Raw genomic sequence first — 21,989 nt, 5'->3', positions numbered from 1 at the left:
GGGATCTATCCATTACAAATAATTACATAAATATACAAAAGAATCAAAAGCAAACTTCATATAGCAAACGCAAAATAAGAATCAGTTATATAGATTTATTTTATATTGCTTAAAACAATTTTTATTAAAATTCTCTGACATTTTCAATCAATTACGTATCCAGTTAAATATTTAATATAATACATTTCTAAAGTGTAGGGAATATTTTCTGAGTACTCAAATCCTGCGCCTAATACTTTTTCCGTTTTTAAATCTGAATCATTTAAACGGATTTATTACATTTAACGCTGAATTGAATGCATCTCTTAGTGAATGATGTAAAAGTCCTTGAGTGACATAGGTTGGGGATTGAAATTTAGCAGTAAAGAATGTCAGATAACGAAGGCAGAGTCCATTTTAGAGTTATCAGATTTATTAATGAAGCAGGTAACTTCTTGCCACATTAATTCGGGAACCTTAAGGTCAAAGCACATTTATCCAGCATCACTTCCACCTTTTATTTTAGTGCTATAATATTAGTACCCCATACTTTTTGGACTGGGTACTACACTAGTCTATATTTAGTCCTACAATGTAAGATATAGCATGTTTTTGTTTTTGTTTTAGTGCTGTGTCTTACTACCCAAATAACGGGCTTGTATAGCGTGTTCCGATGTGGGTTGAGTATCATAGTTTCAGGAATATTTCACACACTTGGCAGCTCATATCAACGCTCTTCCACAAATTGATATGTACTTTCTGTGCTGTTTTTATCCTGGTGGAATCAAAATCTGACACTAGCAAATGGAATTTGTTGAAATGCGACTGTAGTCGATGTATGCCAAAGTAGGTTAATGTGGGGGATAGGTTTCTCGAATGAAATGAAACATTGCATAATATATTTTTATTCGTTTCATTAAAGAATAGAATTTCAACTTAACCTGATTTCGGCATTTCCAGCTTTCATTGCTTTTCAAGCAACTGAAATGTAGGTCAACAAAACTTGAAAACAGGTCCATTTCTTTTGTGAAAATTTGAAGTTATTAGAGAAAAGACATGAGAATAAGTAAAGTCTGACTAAAACATTATGACTTAAACATTTACTTTGTAGAAAAGCGTTGTTATTTTAGTAGCCATTTGTGTGAGATATTCCTGAAAATTTGACTTTCATTACATGTTAGTCAACATCAAAACACGTTGCACAGCTCTGTTAATTACGCGTTAAGAACCTGATGCCCAAAACACAAATATCAGTGTCAAGGTCTTATATGTATCAATCGAGAAACATTATACATATGGTGCTTACTACTAATCAATAAATTCATTTTGACTGACCTCCAGATAATCTCTCTTCTGTTTATCCATGGCATAAAATCCTTTATAATATTCATTTTTAGTAATAATAATCTATGTTGGAACAGAATACCTTTGTGTTTCATTGGCAGTTGACCCTGAATTTGAACAAATAATCCAGAATTATACTGAACAATGTGTTCTAATTCTCATACTGTTGTTGATAAACATGCAGTGCATGGTGCAATGAACATGTGGAATTTTTTGTAATGTGCACAGCTGCCACCAAATGGCAGAAAAAAAACAATGACAGGAGAGAGTGCAATTGCAAATTGTCAGTGTTTCCTTTTTCCTTTCGCACCCCATTATAGATATTTTGACATTCATGTAGGTGTGTGGAATCAGAGCCAACTGTCAATAAAATTGGAAAAACTCAAACAGAAGCCAGTTATGTTTCTAATTTAACATTTATTATTCAGTATCATCAATTCCAAACAATAACAACTGTATTTCACCAACAAGACTTGGAATGAAGTACCCCACATACTTTCATATTTCTCCATATATTAAGTGCACAGCATCACAGCCACTACAGGGATGTACTTCAGCCACTTGTGTTCATTCTTCCAGCATTTCTCTTCACTTAACCCTTTACCTCATGCAAGTGTCTTTGGATGCCTCTACTCCATTTGGATGGAAGTGCCTTTTGACACCTCTACAAGATTCGCATGGAAGCCCCTTTTGACGCCTGCTGTAAACATCAGCCATTTTGAGCTGGTTTTTGTAGTGCCACCTTCAGGGAACCCCCCCCCATTAGAAACTACCTTCATTTCTGTGAATGACAATTATGTCAGATCACGTGGTCACTATATATGCACTGGTTGATATCTGCTATTTAAAGTAACTGGGTTGTAATCTACACGCTCCAAATTGGAGGACGCGGATTTCAGTCAGTACTTACAAAAGTTTTCACAATTAGAATCACAACCATGAAAGTTTTGATAACTTAGGTAAAGGCTCTGATATTGATGTAGGCAGCAATTAGTTTTTATAAATTATCAAATTCAGATGACTTAGTGATGTAGATGCAGATGAAAACCTTGTAAATTTCGAGTATCGGAAATGGCAGCTACGGTTGGTCATGCGGCCTCACTGACATGATAGTGAACGAGTTCTCTCTTGATTTTAAAGCACATAAAAAATTCTTCCATGAAAAATAATTACACAGCTATAATAATCGAACTTTACTCTTAAATTTTTCCACATATAATAAATGTACCAAAAATGTAAAATGGTTAAACCTGCTGTTAAATGTAACATACACTACATTGCTTAACAGTTCACAGGCAGGCCTATGCATATGCTGTCAACTAGGTAACAGGTGTTCTATTTATAGTGCGATGCACTTTGTCACTATGCTCTATGAGGTAAAGGGTTAATCACATTTGCTATCACAATCTCTCTTGTTATCTAATTTCTGCCTTAATGACAGCAGCTGCACAACTTGCAAATACGTACACATTTTTACACAGTTGTCATCATACAGAGTACTGAATGTTTATCAACAATACAAATTTTAAAACATTAAAATTTTGGCTTACTGTTGATTTGGTTGTTGTTGTTGTGGGGTTTAATGCTATTTTTCAGCACAAGGTAGGCTATACATGGCAGCCAGTATTAATGTTGGAGGAAGAACCCAGGAAAACCCAAGAAAAAACCCACCGACCCACGAGAAGCTAATGGCAAGCTTTCTCACATACCTACATTAGCTGAATCCAAGACTCAAACTCATGCAGACAGAGGTGAGATGGCAGTGATCCGTAACAGAGAGTGCTTTAGACCACTTGGCCACTCTGGGCCCCATTGATTTCGTAAATGTGGCCTTTCCTGATTGGACAATAGTAAACCTGGTATTATATACCTTTTGCTATCATTGATAATGGAATCTTTGTTTGGGTGCAATACAGCAGGCTTTTTTATCATCCTAGGAGACTGGAATGCCAAAGTTGGCAAAGATGCTCTAAAAGACTGGGAAGATCATTGTGGACCTTCTTGCAATGAGCTTACCAATGAAAGAGGAAGACGGCTGCTCGAGTTCGCAAGCTACAACAACTTGGTACTAGCCAACAACCTGGGACAAGATAAAGCTTCACGATGGTGGACATGGCATGCACCAAATGGAACCCATCACAACCAGATAAACTATATACTGGTTGAAAACCGTTACCGATCTGGCATCAGTAGAGCAAAAACAAGGACGTTCCCAGGTGCTGATGTTGGGAGTGATCATGACCTCGTGATTATGAACTTACGAGTGAGGCTGAAGAAAATTAACAAGCCAAAGAACATCAGGCTCAAATTCAACCTTGAACAACTGAAGGACCCTAATATCTGCAAGTCATTCCAAGCCACAATTGGAGGAAAATTTGCTCCACTCCTTGTGATGGATGGTGATGTCAATGAGATGACAGACACCTTCAACACAGTCATGACAGCAACTGCCAAGGACATCATTGGCCTCTATTGCCTAAAGAAAAAAACCTGGGTTATAGAAGAGATTCTGAAGTTGTGTGATGCCCGAAGAGACCTCAAAAACACCAGACACACAACAGGGGCAATGGAGTACCGAGAAATAAACAAGAGTATCAGAAAAAAACTTGAGAGCAAAACAAGATTGGATTGGACAAAAGTGCACAGAAATAGAGAGCAGTCTCATAAAGAATAACAGCAAAAAGGCATTCCAAATTGTGAAAGACCTCACCAGACAGAAACAACCAAGACTCAGTACCATTCAAGACAAAAATGGAAAATAATTCACAGAAGTGAGTGACATTGCAGAAAGATGGACTGAGTATTGCAAAGAACTCTACAACTATCAGTCCACAGGAGACCCAGAGGTGCTTGAAGTTCCAGATTCCTCAAATGATGATGCTTTCCCCATTCTCAAAGAAGAAGTGGAGTCAGCAATAAGAGCACTGAAGAATGGGAAGGCAGCTGGAGTAGACACCATTCCAGCTGAACTTATCAAGAATGGGGGGGGGATCAGTGAAAGACCTACTAACAAAAATCTGCAACAAGATCTGGCAGACAGGTGAATGGCCAACACAATGGACCCAGTCTCTGATTATAACACTCCCCAAAAAAGGCAATCTCCAGCTGTGCCAAAATTACAGAACTTTAGTCTGTCAGTTTTGATCAACCATGCTATTGTATGGTAATGCTGAAGATCATCTTGAACAGACTGAAACCACATGCAGAAGAAATAATCGCTGAAGAACAGGCCGGGTTCCAGAGTGGAAGAAGCACAACAGAACAAATATTCATATATTATAATTTGCACAGATACAGGGAGTAGTGTTTGGTCCTTTCAGGAGCTATCCATGAACATCTACCACCTGTAGAGAAAACCATAGTGAATACTTTTCAATTATGGCAGGAAAAGGTGTTCTGTTTCTTTCTGGCAGCAGCCTTCAGTTATTTCTGAAAGCACCAGACCCCCAATATCTGCCTTTCTGTTTATGATTTTCTCTGGTGATGTCATTATTGATAAATCCACATTCAAGTCTGCTTTTTCTACAAAATTACACTCCACAGCTTTATATGACCAACTTGATTGTTACCTAGCCCTTTCTTCTACAAAACTACACTCCCCTACTTCATATGAAGCAAGGTCCCTCAAATTTGCTTGTTTTCCTCAACAATTTTAACTGCAGATCTTTTTTATAACAATATATGCTGGTGTATTTGTATACAAGTATTACAACACATAAGGATATCCTTATATTTTTGTATACAAATATTACAACACATAAGAATATCGTTATATCTGCAATCAAGTAGCCGCCATGTATAGCCTATCGTGCTGAAAAATGGCGTTAAACCCCACAACAACAACAACAACAACAACAGCAATCAAGTATCACAACACATAAGGATATCCTTATATTTGTATACATGTATTACAACACATAAGGATTTCATTATATTTGTATACAAGATTACAACACATAAGGATATCCTTATATTTGTATACAAGTATTACAACACATAAGGATTTCATTATATTTGTATACAAGATTACAACACATAAGGATATCCTTATATTTGTATACAAGTATTACAACACATAAGGATATCCTTATATTTGTATACAAGTATTACAACACATAAGGATGTCCTTATATTTATAAACATGATTGGTTTCTCCTGATAACTGAAAATGTTTTGTGTGGCAGATCCTCTCAAAAGTTGGTGACACTGAATTTGGTCATGTGTTGTTGAGCTATGAGTGCAGATGATGGGTCCATCAGTGTTTTACTGTATGGTAAAAATATGTACAGTGTGTAAGGCTGGCTAAAATGGTTGGTCTTTTTTTGTATAAAGGTGTGTAATATATTACCTGGCATCTGCATAGAACGGCTTGCATTAATTTATAAAAGCATTTTGTTGAAGTATAGAGTTGTAGTACTCCTCCTTATTGTGTATGCTTTTTATAACACAAACTTCAAAATATTAGGAATGGATGAGATACAGAGATGAGCATAACAAATTTAAGCTTTTTATCTGATGATACTTGGAGAATTTTAGGTTTCTCTTGTGTGTGCATCACCTTTCCAAAATCCCAACCACTACCACAATGTTTTTACTTTGTAGGATTAAAGTTGCACCTGAAATCTGTCCCACTTGCAGCTGCAGCAGTTATTTACCACAAATTCTTCAGAGAAAACAAGCTGAAGGATTTTGATCCATATGTAAGTAAATGAGTGTCTCATTATTCTCCCCATGGCCTTTTACTGTAGCAGTTCCCATACACTATCATTTCCCCAGGGCCTTTTACTGTAGCAGTTCCCATACACTATCATTTCCCCAGGGCCTTTTACTGTAGCAGTTCCCATACACTGTCATTTCCCCAGGGCCTTTTACTGTAGCAGTTCTCATACACTATCATTTCCCCAGGGCCTTTTACTGTAGCAGTTCCCATACACTATCATTTCCCCAGGGCCTTTTACTGTAGCAGTTCCCATACACTATCATTTCCCCAGGTCCTTTTACTGTTACAGTAGCAGTTCCCATACACTATCATTTCCCCAGGGCCTTTTGCTGTAGCAGTTCCCATACACTATCATTTCCCCAGGGCCTTTTACTGTAGCAGTTCCCATACACTATCATTTCCCCAGGGCCTTTTGCTGTAGCAGTTCCCATACACTATCATTTCCCCAGGGACTTTTACTGTAGCAGTTTCCATACACTATCATTTCCCCAGGGCCTTTTACTGTAGCAGTTCCCATACACTATCATTTCCCCAGGGCCATTTACTGTAGCAGTTCCAATACACTATCATTTCCCCAGGGCCTTTTACTGTAGCAGTTCCCATACACTATCATTTCCCCAGGGCCTTTTGCTGTAGCAGTTCCCATATACTATCATTTCCCCAGGGCCTTTTACTGTAGCAGTTCCCATACACTATTATTTCCCCAGGGTCTTTTACTGTTGCAGTAGCAGTTCCCTTACACTATCATTTCCCCAGGGCCTTTTACTGTAGCAGTTCCCATACACTGTCATTCCCCAGGGCCTTTTACTGTAGTAGTTCCCATACACTATCATTTCCCCAGGGCCTTTTACTGTAGCAGTTCCCATACACTATCATTTCCCCAGTGCCTTTTACTGTAGCAGTTCCCATACACTATCATTTCCTCATGGCCTTTTACTGTAGCAGTTCCCATACACTATCATTTCCCCAGGGCCTTTTACTGTAGCAGTTCCTATACACTATTATTTCCCCAGGGCCTTTTACTGTTACAGTAGCAGTTCCCTTACACTATCATTTTCCCAGGGCCTTTTACTGTAGCAGTTCCCATACACTATCATTTCCCCAGGGCCTTTTACTGTAGCAGTTCCTATACACTATTATTTCCCCAGGGCCTTTTACTGTTACAGTAGCAGTTCCCTTACACTATCATTTTCCCAGGGCCTTTTGCTGTGGCAGTTCCCATACACTATCATTCCCCAGGGCCTTTTACTGTAGCAATTCCCATACACTATTATTTCCCCAGGGCCTTTTACTGTAGTAGTTCCCATACACTATCATTTCCACCTGTGATGCTTTAGAACCTGCCAATACACTATGCACTAAATGCTGGTATGTTTTGATATTTCCTGTTCCTGATATCCTTTTAAAGCTAGTTTGCTACTGAATAAACTTTCCATCATCTAATTCAAAGCCATATCATTCAAATGACACCTATTCTTACTTCTTCTTGGGTATGTGATTAAGATAATCCAGGATAATTACTCTTTCATCCAGCCATTTTCTTTTGTACCTGCCTTGACCTGATTCAGAGTGCTCTACCTTTGCTGCCGGTTTTTAAATTTGCACATACATAGTCATATGGTTGGTCTGTGATGATGTAATCTGCTGGCAATGTGTATGGTATATGTTTCTGTCATTGCCACTTCCCTCTCAGAATGTATTACTGTTATTACATTAACTTTAAGTTAAGCAGATTGTTAATGATTATTCCAAAATATGGGCACACAACTTTTAAATAAATATAAAATTACCAAGCATCTGGTTGGCCCCATGTTTGCCTGGCTATGAAGATAAGAGATAGGTGATTCTGATTCAGATAGCAGAATTTTCTCAAAGAAAGATAATAAGAAATGAGAGACAGGTTCAACAGTGAATGGAAGATTTCCGATACTTGGAAGGAAATCAGTGGATAACATAGTAAATCTTCCATATTTCTAAATTTTCCTTTAGGTCTGCTTAGTTACCAATGGATGAGATGAGGAAGGAGGGCATGGTATACAATTCCTAGGGCACTATTGCTGCCCTGTGAATTTCTCCATTCTGTTTACCCGGGTTAGCAAAAAGAGCAATTTGCATTTTCTGATTTTACTTGTTTGAACAATTAATATGACCTTGCATGAAATCAATTTTCATTATTCTGCATCATTATTTTGATTTCATAACATCCTTAATTGGATTTTAGTTTAATTTGGTGCTTTATCATGATGAGGCTGATTTTGATTTTCAGGCTTCTGTGTCATCATTTTGCAGAGTTATATCCCCAGATTGCCAGACCTACCCACTATTAAATCCACATAGTAAATCCTTTATTATTTGATTTCAACCACATTGGTATGCTGCTTCATGAATCCTTGAAAAAACTTGATATGGGGCCATCCATTTAGTACGTACTCAAACATCTGACAAAGCTTGACCACCCCCACCCCATACACATGCATACTTTTTAAAAAGAAAACCACATGTACATGTATGCTTGACCCCCTGAATTCTATACAACGTTGTATATTTAATCCAAGCAGAAACGATCCAGGATTAATAATATTAACATGTTTAATAAAACAGGTAGTCCACTGACGTTGAATGTCTAGCTGCATCAAAGAAATAAGCTGCATAACTTTAAAAAGTTTGTCTAGTGTCTCCTAAAATTCAAACGCCAACTGAACCCAGTTGAACAGGTTATGTATTAGACAATTATTTTCAAGGTTTCACCCCCTCAGGTTTCCTCTGCATACGTACATTATCAGTACACCACCACCCCATATGTAAGCTTATGCATTTGGGTTAACCCCCATCCCAGTTTTGTTTCCCATAATTATTACTGGATTTCAACCAAATCTGGTAAGCAACTTGATTTTCTTGAGACCTTAATGGCTGAACTGGATTGTCAACATGTTGCATCATTTAGCAGTTATAATCATTGATTGTCATACTCACATATGTTCCTTTCCACACAGTATATGTTTTAATATTAGTATTTCAACCAGATTTTAGGGCATCTTGATATTGGTAAACTGGGGACACCAATATTCCTGGAATTTGTTGGCTTGTTGATTATATCTGCATAAGTATGGTGAGACAGTGGTATCGCCTTTCCAAGAAATGCATTAGCTCAATTGGTAGAGTGATGGACTTATAATCGAAGGGTCAAAACTTTAATACCCAGCCAGTCCAGCCCAGGTTTACTGCCTTGTTGTGTTCTTGGGAAAGGTACATGTACTTTGCTCCCATTTCTTTTAAGTCAATGATGTGTTAAAGAGTGCAATTAAAAATCATTAAAATAAACAAAAAACACTTTTCAGTGGTGAATGTTGCATGAACTTCAACATTCTTACAGTTTACATTAAAGTCATGTGTTTAAGGTTGTGTAAGTTAGATTTGGTTTGTTGGGAACATATTATCTCAATATTGCCAAATGTTGATTATTTGAATATTAATTTTCTTGCCTTCTTGGAGCCATCAGAACAGTTTTACTGAGAGTTTTTTTGGTTATTATTTTAGTTGTTACAAATGTTAATCAAGATACAGTCCATGGAAGTCATTGATCATGATTTTGTTGATCACTGTTATCCTCTATCTTGTTCCTATGATTTGTTGAATGAAAGTACAATATATATCTTCTACCTTTTCAGCTTATTGGAACAACATGCCTGTATCTAGCAGCCAAAGTTGAGGAACAGTTAATCAGCCTGCGTGATGTGGTCAATGTGGCATACAGGTAGATATTCTTTTACCTTGAAAAATTTAAGTTCAGCATCAGGTGTTGTTATAGATATACCATATTTGATGTAATACTTACAAAAATATCTTCACCACTCCGGTGACCTAGTGGTTAGAGCGGATGCTGGAGGTCGATCCCCGGCCAAGTCATACCAAAGACTTACAAAAATGGTACTAACAGCTGCCTCGCTTGGTGCTCAGCATTAAGAGGTTAGTGTTAGGACTGGTCTGCCTGGTCTCAGGATAATGTGACTGGGTGGGACATCATGCTACATGTCTGCAACATGATGCCCCAATGCTAGGAATCACTATAAACTGCCACACCGCAGACATCATAGCAATATGACTGAAACATTATTAAAGTTACATTAAAAATCTAAATCACACATACACAAATATTTTCTTGATCAATTTTGCTCTATTGAAGCTCATAATGAGTGCATACAAATGATATCATAAACAATGTTCCCATAACAAGTATAAACATACTAAAGGAGTTAGCCCCATGTTGATTTTGTTGGAAACTCCCCACTTGCCTCTCCCAGTATATACTCATCATACTGAATAAAGCATATTTGATTCATTTTTGAGACTCATTTAACCTATAAAGCTAGGTAATAACAAATTACTGTAGATTAATTTTGGTGAGATCAAAGGAAATCAGGATGTCCATGGCAGGTTAGAGCAACTGTATTCTTCCCACAAAGTGTGTTGTTGTTCTTTAGACCACTCGGCCACTCGGGGCCTCCCCACAAAGTGTGCCAAGGTTAGAATGCATTGTATGCTTAGTAGGAGAATTGTTTAGGATTTTGTTTACAACAAAGCAATGTGTTTGCTTATTAAGACGCGTGGGTATTACTATAAATGTATTAGAGTGATAACTGGCAACAGGATAAGTTAAGTGGCATGGTGCTTGAATATACTAAATAAGGTCCAGTGTTTTATCCTCAGTTTGAAAGTGCATATATCTTCCTTGAGACGTAAAACTAATTCTAAAAACAACCTTTTTCCAACTGTATCAAAATTCATTTTACTGACAGTACTTACGTGTGCCAGACCTGAATTTTCATCTACTGCAGTATGGCCTCAGAAAAACCCAACGTCATGAGATGTTCCCATGTATTTGACTACATGTTAGTATTGTTATCATCAATCAAAATTTGCATCACGATATTGCCACTTTTTACTATATTATTAAACATCATGATGTTACCACTTATTGTCATATCATGATGTTGCCATTTTTCTTACTATCTGATAATGTTGCCACTTTATACAGTAATTTCAGGACGATAATATGCCATGTTTATACTGTATTGTCATGATAATATGTTGTAGCCACACAAAAAATTATACTTGTATTTACCATATTTGTTGGGACACCATAATTAATTTTAAAAGTAATTATTTTGTGCACTATATGTTCTGGAACACATAATTTTTTCGAGTCGTAAATTGTGGGACACCTGAAAATTGCTTGTTAGAAAATGTACTCCAACTGAAATTTTATTTAAAAAATATAAAACTGTGCATGAGATAAAACTTTTTAATCCACTGCAGCAACATCATCTTATCAACACAGCCCTTCTCCTGCATGTACATTCTTTGGCGCATGAACATGATTTTAGCTTTCCCATGCCATGAAAAATTATTGTTTGAGGCAACACATCTCCAGAAACGAGAACTGAAATGACTAAAGTCAGATTTTGTAAAATCTTCATCAGGCGTGCTTATTCTCACACTTTTAACCCCCATCATATTGTAATTCTATCCAGGAATGAGATCAAAGTACACTAGAATTTCATCAATGTTAATGATCACATTGTCAATGAAATCATCTTCTACTCTTCTGGCTTTCACAAATTCATCAAACGATTTTATTTTCTCCGGATCTTCTGAGCGACCCTGGGTCGTCAGTGTCCATGCACAAAGCACTGTATTGTGTCACTTTAAAGATTGTTCCATTGTTCAAAATTCCCATAAAAATAATTTCGGTATTGTAATATTATGTTAGCAGGTTCTTGAAATAAAGTTGGTGAAGGTTTGTTGCATTTTGATATCATATTGAATAAAAATACCAGTGATTGATTTAGTCAAGAATTACATAAACATATCATATTGGGGGGGGGTGAGGACATAAACATGCTTATAGTTACCTTCTGCAATTAAATCATTGTAACTGTTCCTCACTCAAAAATCATTCTGCGGAAGAAAGTGAAAAAGTTTTCTTAAAACTTAGAAAAGAAATGACACAATATAATTTGATTTTAAGTGAAGCTTGTAAATTGATTTTTTGCAGGACTCTTCATCGCAACAAGCCTGCCCTGGAGATTGGTGAGACCTACTATTTGCTTAGAGACAGTGTGGCCAGGTGTGAGTTATACATCCTGCGAGCCTTGCAGTTCAAGGTCATTTTCAATCTGCCACACAAGGTAAAATCTGTTGCCATGGCAGTGCACAAAGTAAATTATATTTTAATTTCAGTATTAAACTGAAGCCATTCTGATCACAACACAAAGACTTTCTCATTCACATCCTTTACCTCAAACAATAAATATCAGCAACACCAACATTAAATTCACACAATCAGTACGAAACCTAGGTGTTACTCTGTACAGTACTCTCACATTGCACCAACATGTCATTAACATATGCAAGGCTGAATATCTTGAGCTGAGACGCATCAGCTCATTTCACAAATATCTTTCAGTTGATGCCACTAAAACACTTGTGTGTTCATTAGTACTTTCAAGACTGGACTATTGTAACTCAATTCTGTCTGGATCATCTCAATATCTGCTCCAGAAACTTCAAAAAGTTCAAAACACAGCTGCTCGGATCATACTTAGAGTACCACGATCAGAGCACACCTCCCTGCTGCTCTGTACCCTACACTGGCTATCCATTCAATCCAGAATCAAACACAAAATTTGTTCTCTGTGCTACGTTTCACTGTCGGGCTCTAGACCAACATACCTATCCGACCTCACCCATGTGTACACACCAGCAAGATACTTACGCTCCTCTTCTGACAATCGTATACTCATTATTCCCACTATGAAAACAAAGTCATATGGACAGCATTCTTTTGCATACCAGGGCCCAGCAATGTGGAATGAATTGCCCACTGAACTTAGACACAAAGACACAGTGATCACATTCAAGAGGGCTCTCAAAAAGCACTTATTTCGACTGCAAGAACAAACATAAAGACCTAATAATGTTTCCTACCTTAAATATTCTCAGCATGTTTTTTAATGTTTCTAATTTCATGGTGTTTGTTTTTGTAATATCATTATGTTTTTTATCTTATAGGTGTTGTCTAATGTTGTAAAGCGCTTAGAGCTTCTAAAGATTAGGCGCTATACAAAGTCCTCATTATTATTATTATTATTACAGCATGCTCCATTAGAACATGAATTCGGATGTAAAACAGTTGTGGTGTGGCTCCTGAAATTTCATATACATGTATTTTTCTCGTACGTGAAAAAAACAAATTCTTAAAAGTACACAAAAACAATAAAAAGTTTATTATCATTTTGGGGAAGAGATGACATATGAATAATACAAGACGATTGTGCTGTGGCTCCTGAAATTTTATATGTATTTGTCTCAAAAGTACAAAAAGTAACATGTAAAAAGTTTATTCTGGGATCGTGTAGGGATTTGCTAATGTGTTGTTTTTTTCCTTTATTGGCAGCAAATATACCATCTGGTGATATTTTTTTTTATTGGCGACATTGTTGGCTGTTTAAACTTGTATAAACAACCACTGGCTTTGAGTGGAGAAATTCAGAGGACCCATGAAAAGAAGCCTCAAACTTGACATAAAATATACTGAAATTTATCTATCGTTACATAAACAAATTCTTTGTCCATATTGACAAACAATCTAAACAGTGTTATATCATAATCCGCTTTTCTTGACTAATAGCAGGAGTAGCACTGTATGTTGTGAGATATGTGCTTTTTTGTTGTTGACATTTCTGGTAATGGAGATCAAAAGACAAGGCATTATCTCATAATCTATCTTCCGAATTTTTGGCCGCTTGCTAGTAATTAATATTTATATAGACTGACATTTGTATGTGGATGGTAAGTAAAATTCCTTTTCTTTTCACTCAGAATTAAATCCTTTAGAACACTCACATTTTCTGTAATAATCTCTGTCATTAGACCAGAACACCTGCGTCTCTATCTTCCGTTGACCCTTTGTTAAATTTCTGATGCATGCATGGAAAGGCAGCATCACTCCACTGCCACAAATGTAAAAAACAAAACAAATAAAACCATCTTACTTGTTGGTCTGTTTAATAGGCAGGGAGGAACAGTAACTAGAATAGACCAAACGATTGCCAATTCCTTTCTAAAAATGTACCCAGATAAAATAGTTTGCTGAAATTTCAAAGGAAACAGATTACCCTAAAAGCACCAATTGTTATTAAAACGTACTTAGCAGATGGAAACAAAAATCAGTCGCAATCATGCAATACAATTATTTGATGTTGCCATGACAATAAAAAATGGGCATTTCTTTGGTTCTCTAAAGCTGTCATTTAGTGGTGACTTCAATAACGCATGGACCCTTCATAAAAGAAAACCGACTACAATCTTCAATAACAATAAAGAACCTTTCTTCATAGGAAGTCAGTACCAAACTTAAATAAAAGCAATGGAATCGGATGGATTTTTGCATTTTCCAACCTGACTGGAACACATTAACGGTGCTGTGAAAGTTTCCATTTTGCAGAGAAAAAGTTTATGCTTACAAGCGCCTCCAACGGTGGCTTAGAATGCAAACTAACTTTTACCGACTTAGAACGTACTGAAAAATAAATGTGCTTCATCATTCGTTATGTTTTTCCACTGAATTCAGACCTATATGACCTATGACAAAATTATTGAATATTTTAAATCTGTTTGTGTGCATATTTTCAACAGAATCACTTGTATTGTGGATTCAATGTATGTAGTGAGATTCACTGGTGAGTACATGGTGTTGATACTCTATTCATGCTATATATTAGACATGTATATATAAACAGTATACACGTATATGTACCAATTTGTGGTTCTCTAAATAAAGTAAAATATTATATATGCCTTCTCTGTTTTTACTAGAGGTGTATTTCTCATTTAATATGCATAGATTTTAGATGGTAACTGTGCCAATGAAGCACATATTTTACCGCCTGCATTTACATACATACATATGGACAGACAGACAGACAGACAAGCAGGCAGACAGACAGAGAAAGAGAGAACTTTTAAAAGCTTCTAAGAAGGACTGTGAGCTTAGATTCAGGAGTTAGTAGAGTTCTTTTTCTAACATTAATGTGAATGGGCAAGTATTATCTATCAGAATTTATGAAAATCTTTTGTTTCTTTTTCAGTATTTGCTACACTATTTGAAGTTTCTAAAAGACTGGTTTGAACCGTACCAATGGGAGGAACTTCCAATTGCTTGTACAGCCTGGGCCTTTCTGCGTGACTTTTACCACTGCAATGTGTGCCTTAAGTACAAGCCACAGCATTTGGCTGTGGGTGTGTTGTATTTTGCTCAGCTGTGTCTTGGTGTTGAGGTCCCATATCACAAGCAGGCAGAACTCAAATGGTGGAAGGTCTGTGAAATCCTTGATATTATATGTGAATATTATTTTTGTGCAATAGTGTAGAAGTGATTACATTACATGCTTCCCATCTCGGCAGCAAACTTACTGACTTATTTGCCTAATCATTACAGTGCAAAGTTATATAGATCAGACATTTGTATTATACAGTTTTCAACCACAATAAATTGCATATCTTAACAATGTTGGAAAAGATTTTCTTGGATTTCATCCCTGATAAAGCACTTTTAAAAATGTGGAGGGTCCCAAGAAGCTTTCTACACATTCTGAGAGTCAGGGATTCTCCTTCTGGTTTCATAGAGAAACCCTATAAAAAAAAAAACTCATGGAGACTATTCCAGCTATATTAATTTTCAATTTGACTATTTTTTTATTAAAAATGCTATAATTTGTCTGTTGCTGGTAAAACTGATATCCAGTGAAAAGTTGGTTACATGAGGGTTTAGCTCATTTTATAGTTGGTCATTTGTCTAGATGATAAGAAATAGTTGATTTACAGCGTCACTGGGGCCCCGAGTGGCCGAGTGGTCTAAAGCGCTCTTCGTTACGGATCACTGCCATCTCACCTCTGTCTGCGGCGGTTCGAGTCTAAGATTCAGCCAATGTGGGCATGTGAGAAAGCCTGCCAGTAGCTTCTCGTGGGTCGGTGGTTCTTTCCGGGGTTTTCCGGGTTCTTCCTCCACCATTAATACTGGCCGCCATGTATAGCCTATCGTGCTGAAAAATGGCGTTAAACCCCACAACAACAACAACAACAACAACAGCGTCACTAGGTTAATTTCAGGTATGAATCCCTCTGCTGTCATTTGCAGGACATAAAGGTCAGCATGCCAAGGTGGTTTTCTTTTGATACCCTTCCTTCACTCTGACCTATTGAACAAATTAGCCCATCTTTCACCTGCTGTGTTTGAATGCTTACATAACTGGCTGAACAGAAAAGAGCTTGCACAACCTAGTAGGGCAGATTAAGAGAATTGTCATGAAATTTGCTGTTTGAACCTTTCTTAACTTCAAAATTTTTTAACCAGTTTTGATGAATTCTTCACAGTATTTTGATGGGTCTTCTCAATCATTGTGAAAAAAATTCAAAATGAAAAATATAAATTTTCCTGAAATAATTCTGTTAGTGAGAAGGGAGAGGATTTTTTCTCGATCATGCTAGTAAGCCCATTTGATGCTTTTTGAAATGTTGAACCATTTATTATTTTCATATAAAGAAGACTTTTCTGGCATTAAGACTGACCTTACTTTAATTATAAAAATGCACAAGACAGGTCCCCTGGATTTATCATAGTAGAGGTACTATATATTAGCTGAAATATCGACTTTTCAGTAATCCAACTGTTGATTTGTAACATTGACCTTTGAAAACTTTATTGTACTGGAAGTGCAACTTTGAAACATGGTACAATAGCATCTTTTTTTTATGGTGAATGTGCAGACAGGGTTAAAAATCAAAATTTAAAAGTTAAACTTGTCCACTGGCGCCAGTGTCACAACAATTATAAGAATGTCATATTCAGATCATATAGATGTATAGCTATCATAATGCAACTTTTAGGTGAGACTGATTCTTAGAAAGTTTGTTTTTATCTTTTTGCAGGTATTTGCAGAGGACCTCACACTAGATGAAATAAAAGAAATAATCAATGACATAATGAGTGTATATGAAATGGAAAGCACAATCAACACATAGTACAAGTAGCTGGAATGGAAACTTTGTGTTCTGGAGATGATTTCATGTTGTAGACCCAACATGAAACAAATGCACAGATGATTTAAATGATAATTTCTAGTCACTATTCTTCCATTGAGCTGGCCACTGGACTCAGTGAACTTTAAGCATCTCAGAAACTGGTACTCACTGGTATTAATATTTACCTGGGTCTGCAGTAGAGAGTTAAACATATTATTGGGAATAGAATGAAACTACTTTTTGTGCATTCTGGTATTTACATCATACAGACTGGTTTTAAAACACTGTGTATAAATTAGTAGATTTCTTTAGGTGGTGAAAAGACAAGAGATTATTATTTGTCATGTATATCTCTACTGTGAATATGATTAGCATTTGTCAGATCTGTTCCATTATTTATCAAGGAATGTTCTACTTTTTTACTTGCTGGATTTTGCTGTAACACCGTGGACATTATGAACATAAAATTTGGCTAATTGTATCATTTTCCATGATCAAATTATGTCTTCTAGAGTTACTGTATCTATTCACTTATAAGTCGAGTCCAACTGCAAACTGCATAGACCCAGATTTGCCATCACTTAATGCACTGTCAGATCTGGGTCTACACAGCTTGTTAGAAGTAATGAGTAGAACAAACAGCATAAATCCTGATCTCCTGGCACATTATGCATTGGCAGATCAGGGTCTAAGTTGTTTGCAGTTAGTCTTGACTTGTAAACAAGTATTTATGGTGTTTGCCTTAACGTTATGGACACATTTCAGGTTGGACTTTATATCTGGATGCATCAAATCAAAAGACATTTTGCAAAATGATACTGTTTATTGCACTTATGGTGTGTTTTTAAATAGCGCTGATCTTCATACCACATCAGATTTAAAATGCTAATGTCTAAAGCAGTTTGTTGAAACTTTATGTTGTTACATGTATTCTTGAGTCAGCTGTTTGCTTGAAGACTGGTACAGCTGTTTTCGTTTGCTTGAAGACTGGTACAGCTGTTTTCGTTTGCTTGAAGACTGGTACAGCTGTTTACGGGAATGCATGTAACAATACCCACAAATATCAATTACTCTGTTGGGAAGAAAAGAACTTGTATAAACTTAATGATAAACTCATACAGGGTCTAAATTTTTGATTTATGGCTTGTTAGTTTAAAGTCCAATTAAAATGTTGAATACCACATGTTCAGAGATGCTGCCATGGTGTTTGATCATGCAAACATTTTATAAATGTGACTTTGTGCAGTATATAATTTTTATTTAGTTGTTAAGATAAACTGAACAAATAAATATCTAAAATAATGTAAAGTAAGGATACTTATTTGATCAGACTTTACCATCAAAAAGTTTGCTGATATAGGTTGATTAAAAAAAGGATATTAAGAAGTTCTGCAATTGATGTTGCACATATGTGAACTTTGGTCCGTTTCTAAAAGGTTAGATTATAGTCGAGCATGGGTGGGCAGAAAATTATTCTTTTCACTTTACAAGACAGTGGTGGCATGAATGTGCAGAGAAAATGGCAGAATGAAGAAAGTGAACGATGATGTAGAATTTTTTACCAAGCAGTTGACAATATTTCAAAAACAAATGCCAAGTTAGATGAACCACCAAACAATGTCAAATGCCAATTTAGATGAACCACCAAACAATGTCAAATGCCAATTTAGATGAACCACCAAACAATGTCAAATGCCAAGTTAGATGAACCACCAAACAATGTCAAATGCCAAGTTAGATGAACCACCAAAGAAGAAACCAAAATTTGATGCAGGTTTCAGAAATCTTGGATGTTACAGTTCAGAAGTTTACATCAACAAGATGGGAAGCGTGTTGTATAATATTTGCAAATATTTGTGGGAAATCAGCCATTTGAATTTTTTTTTATGTCTGTTTCTTTTATGACTTGCCAAGTCACCAGATCACAATTTTGAGCAGAGATATCCGTGAGACAATACACATGATCTGTGGAAAATTGTACAAAACAACCATAAAAAATTTTCCAATTTGCTAAAAATGGCTAAGCTAGCTATACATATGCCAGTTCTTAAGATGAGAGGGGTTTCTTATCATTTAGTACTATTCATGCACAGATTAAGGTCAAAAACAGTCAGGAAATTAGTGCTTATTTTGCTAGAGGGTGCATCTTATGAGGATTTTAATTTCAGTATAGCTCTAGCATAGCGGAGCAGGTAAAAAGAGAGATGGATATTTAATTGTTGGGTAAATAATGAACTGTGGCAATTTCTTTCTTCATCCTCTTTTTTTTTTTTTTCTACTTCCCATTTGTTTTATGACAGGAGATTCCTTCTCCTTTTTTTTATACAAAATCCTGTCAGCATTTAAGGATGTTTATACATAAGGGAACAATAATCAGTGGTCAAAAGCTGAAAGGTCACAGAATGATAAAAGACTTGCAGTAAAGATGTATAATACAGTCATACAAAAAGACAATAATGAGCAAAATATGTATTGGAAACTACACTGCAAAAGGAGTAACTAAGTTAAATCACAGTGCTTGTTCAAGAATTTTCTCAGAAGTGGATATTGATGATTTTGTGCAAAGACAAATTATGGCAAACACCAAAGCAAGAATATAATATAGTATTTTGATGTTCAGCAGATGGTTGGAAGACGCTTTCCAAAGAAAAGGAAGATCATAGATGTAGAAAAAATTCTACCATCTGAGATAGTCTTTACATAGTGAAGTATAAATGATGTATCATTAGTCTCTTTTTGCTTGTAAAAAAGGGAACTTATTTCTTCTGGCATAATATAGATTGACCAAAGCATCCATGTAAATGGGCACTAATTTTAGAGTGAACAATTCTTTTGACAACTAAAATGATCTTGGCCTGAAATGTAAAAAAAGTTTAGACATATCACTTTGAGAATTATATCCCTTAGAGCAGTCATTAAGAAAAAGGTTGGTTAGTAATTAATATTTAGCAATTTTGTAAACGGTAAAATATTTGATAAGATGTGCTGGAATAAAAGGATTAAAAATCTTAATATCACCACACACACACACACACACACACACACACAGAGCAAAATTGGACTTGGTTATATTTATCTAAGTTAGCATTTTAACTTTCCCTGAGAAATAATTTGGTTTGAAACTCACAATAATACAGATTTTTAGTGCTGAAGGGTTTCACATTAGTAAACCTCACAAAGTAAAAGCAAAAATATTGCTATGGAGTCCTAAAATTGCAAAATTTGTGACACCAGTCCTGGTTTCTTTTCTAGTGTTTCCTTCAAAATTGTGACTAGAATTAAATAAATACTTTTGTAGGATTCCTTCAGTCGTGTTTTTGTACCAATAGAAACCGGAAGAATTCTTAATGAAAATTGATAATAATGACAGCTACAATGTCCAGTTATGTTTGTCTTCCAAACAATAGCAGCAAACAGCAAGTAGCGACAATGATCCACTTTTAATAACAAAGTGGTACTGATTAAATTCGGACAGCTCGCATTTATTCTCTTACATGGATATAATTTTGTACTCTTAGTATTTTTGCTTTAAGTTGAAGAACAACTTTAAAAACTCATGCTAACAGAAACTTTTTCATTCCAGCTTCATAAAAATTCCATAGACAATCATTTGCAGATGTCTGTATGTTAAAGCCACAAATTATATATATGTCTGTTTACAGTGAACTCAAAACTTGGGAATTGGTAAAAAAAATAACAGAGTATACTAAAGATCAACATTTAAAAAAATCCAATTCTTTTAACATCCAGACTTTTAATGATTACTTGAAGTTAGTTGTAAATGGGTTCTAAACACTTCTCAGCATTAAGTGGAAATGTCAGTGCCAGTAGTGTGTAAGTCTACATTTTGTTTTAGATGTTCCAAAATAACATTGCTTCTGTTCTTGGTAAGCAATATCAAAATCATATTTTATATTATTTATAGAACCTTCTTTAAAGGTGATATATGAGAGACAGAGAGAGAGAGAGAGTATAAGCATGCCAGTTGTATAATGTTATGATTCAGTCCAAGTTGAATGGATTTGGAAGATGGATACTCTTGTTTTGAAAATAAACTTGCTAAATAAATGACCTTGATTTTCTAAAGTTCTTTTTTGTGTAGGTTCACTTAAATCTTTATTAGTTGGTAGCAGAATGACGTTACTACGCAGTATCAGTACTTCATCGACAAGAATGGAAAGGAATGTACTGGAATTCAGACTTTCCCAAACTTCTTCTGTCAAGACTTGATCAATTAATATAACAAAGTCTGTTGCTCTGAATCTATTCTTATAATTAGCACAAAGTTTAACACCATTCTTTCAGTGTGTACACATTATTTTCATGTCAAAAAAATGGTTTCCAATAACAGCTTGGATGTAGGATGTTTTAAAGAGCGCTCTCATTTTTTAAATTTCAGTCTCATCTAGTTTTGAAAATGCCTATCCTAGTTTAATGTCAGCAATTCTGACTTCAGGATTTTCTGGCTAATGTCATGCATATAATGTGCTACACATGCTGGCTAATGTCATGCATATAATGTGCTACATATGCTTGCTAGTGTCATGCATATACTGTGCTACACATGCTTGCTAGTGTCATACATATACTGTGCTACACATGCTTGCTAGTGTCATGCATATAATGTGTTACACATGCTGGCTAGTGTCATGCATATACTGTGCTACACATGCTTGCTAGTGCCATGCATATACTGTGCTACACATGCTTGCTAATGTCCTACATATACTGTGCTACACATGCTTGCTAGTGTCATGCATATAATGTGCTACACATGCTGGCTAGTGTCATGCATATACTGTGCTACACATGCTTGCTAGTGTCATGCATATACTGTGCTACACATGCTTGCTAGTGTCATGCA

At 35.9% G+C, this 21,989-nt stretch overlaps 1 protein-coding gene across 1 annotated transcript; it reads left to right on the top strand.

Annotated features, from left to right (window-relative positions):
* Window positions 1–285: 285 nt before the first annotated feature.
* On the top strand, window positions 286–21,196 carry LOC149787558 (cyclin-Q-like). Its single transcript, XM_089973705.1, has 6 exons — window positions 286–426; window positions 5,926–6,023; window positions 9,712–9,797; window positions 12,099–12,231; window positions 15,193–15,420; window positions 17,033–21,196. Exons 1-6 carry the CDS (start codon window positions 369–371, stop codon window positions 17,123–17,125), a joined length of 696 nt encoding a protein of 231 aa, XP_089829831.1. The 5' UTR covers window positions 286–368; the 3' UTR covers window positions 17,126–21,196.
* The last annotated feature ends 793 nt before the right edge of the window (window positions 21,197–21,989 follow it).

The sequence above is a fragment of the Sinohyriopsis cumingii genome, chromosome 11 (genome assembly GCF_028554795.1).
Source record: "Sinohyriopsis cumingii isolate HCF-2022 chromosome 11, ASM2855479v2, whole genome shotgun sequence".
NCBI lineage: Eukaryota > Metazoa > Mollusca > Bivalvia > Unionida > Unionidae > Sinohyriopsis > Sinohyriopsis cumingii.
Note: the sequence above shows the minus strand (reverse complement) of the source record. Positions and strands in the feature narration are given on the sequence as shown.

Coding starts and splice junctions, on each gene's coding strand:
- LOC149787558 (XM_089973705.1), top strand. CDS start 369: ATGTCAGATAACGAAGGCAGAGTCCATTTTAGAGTTATCAGATTTATT. Junction 6,024..9,711: donor TGAAGGATTTTGATCCATAT/GTAAGTAAATGA, acceptor CTACCTTTTCAG/CTTATTGGAACAACATGCCT. Junction 15,421..17,032: donor CAGAACTCAAATGGTGGAAG/GTCTGTGAAATC, acceptor ATCTTTTTGCAG/GTATTTGCAGAGGACCTCAC.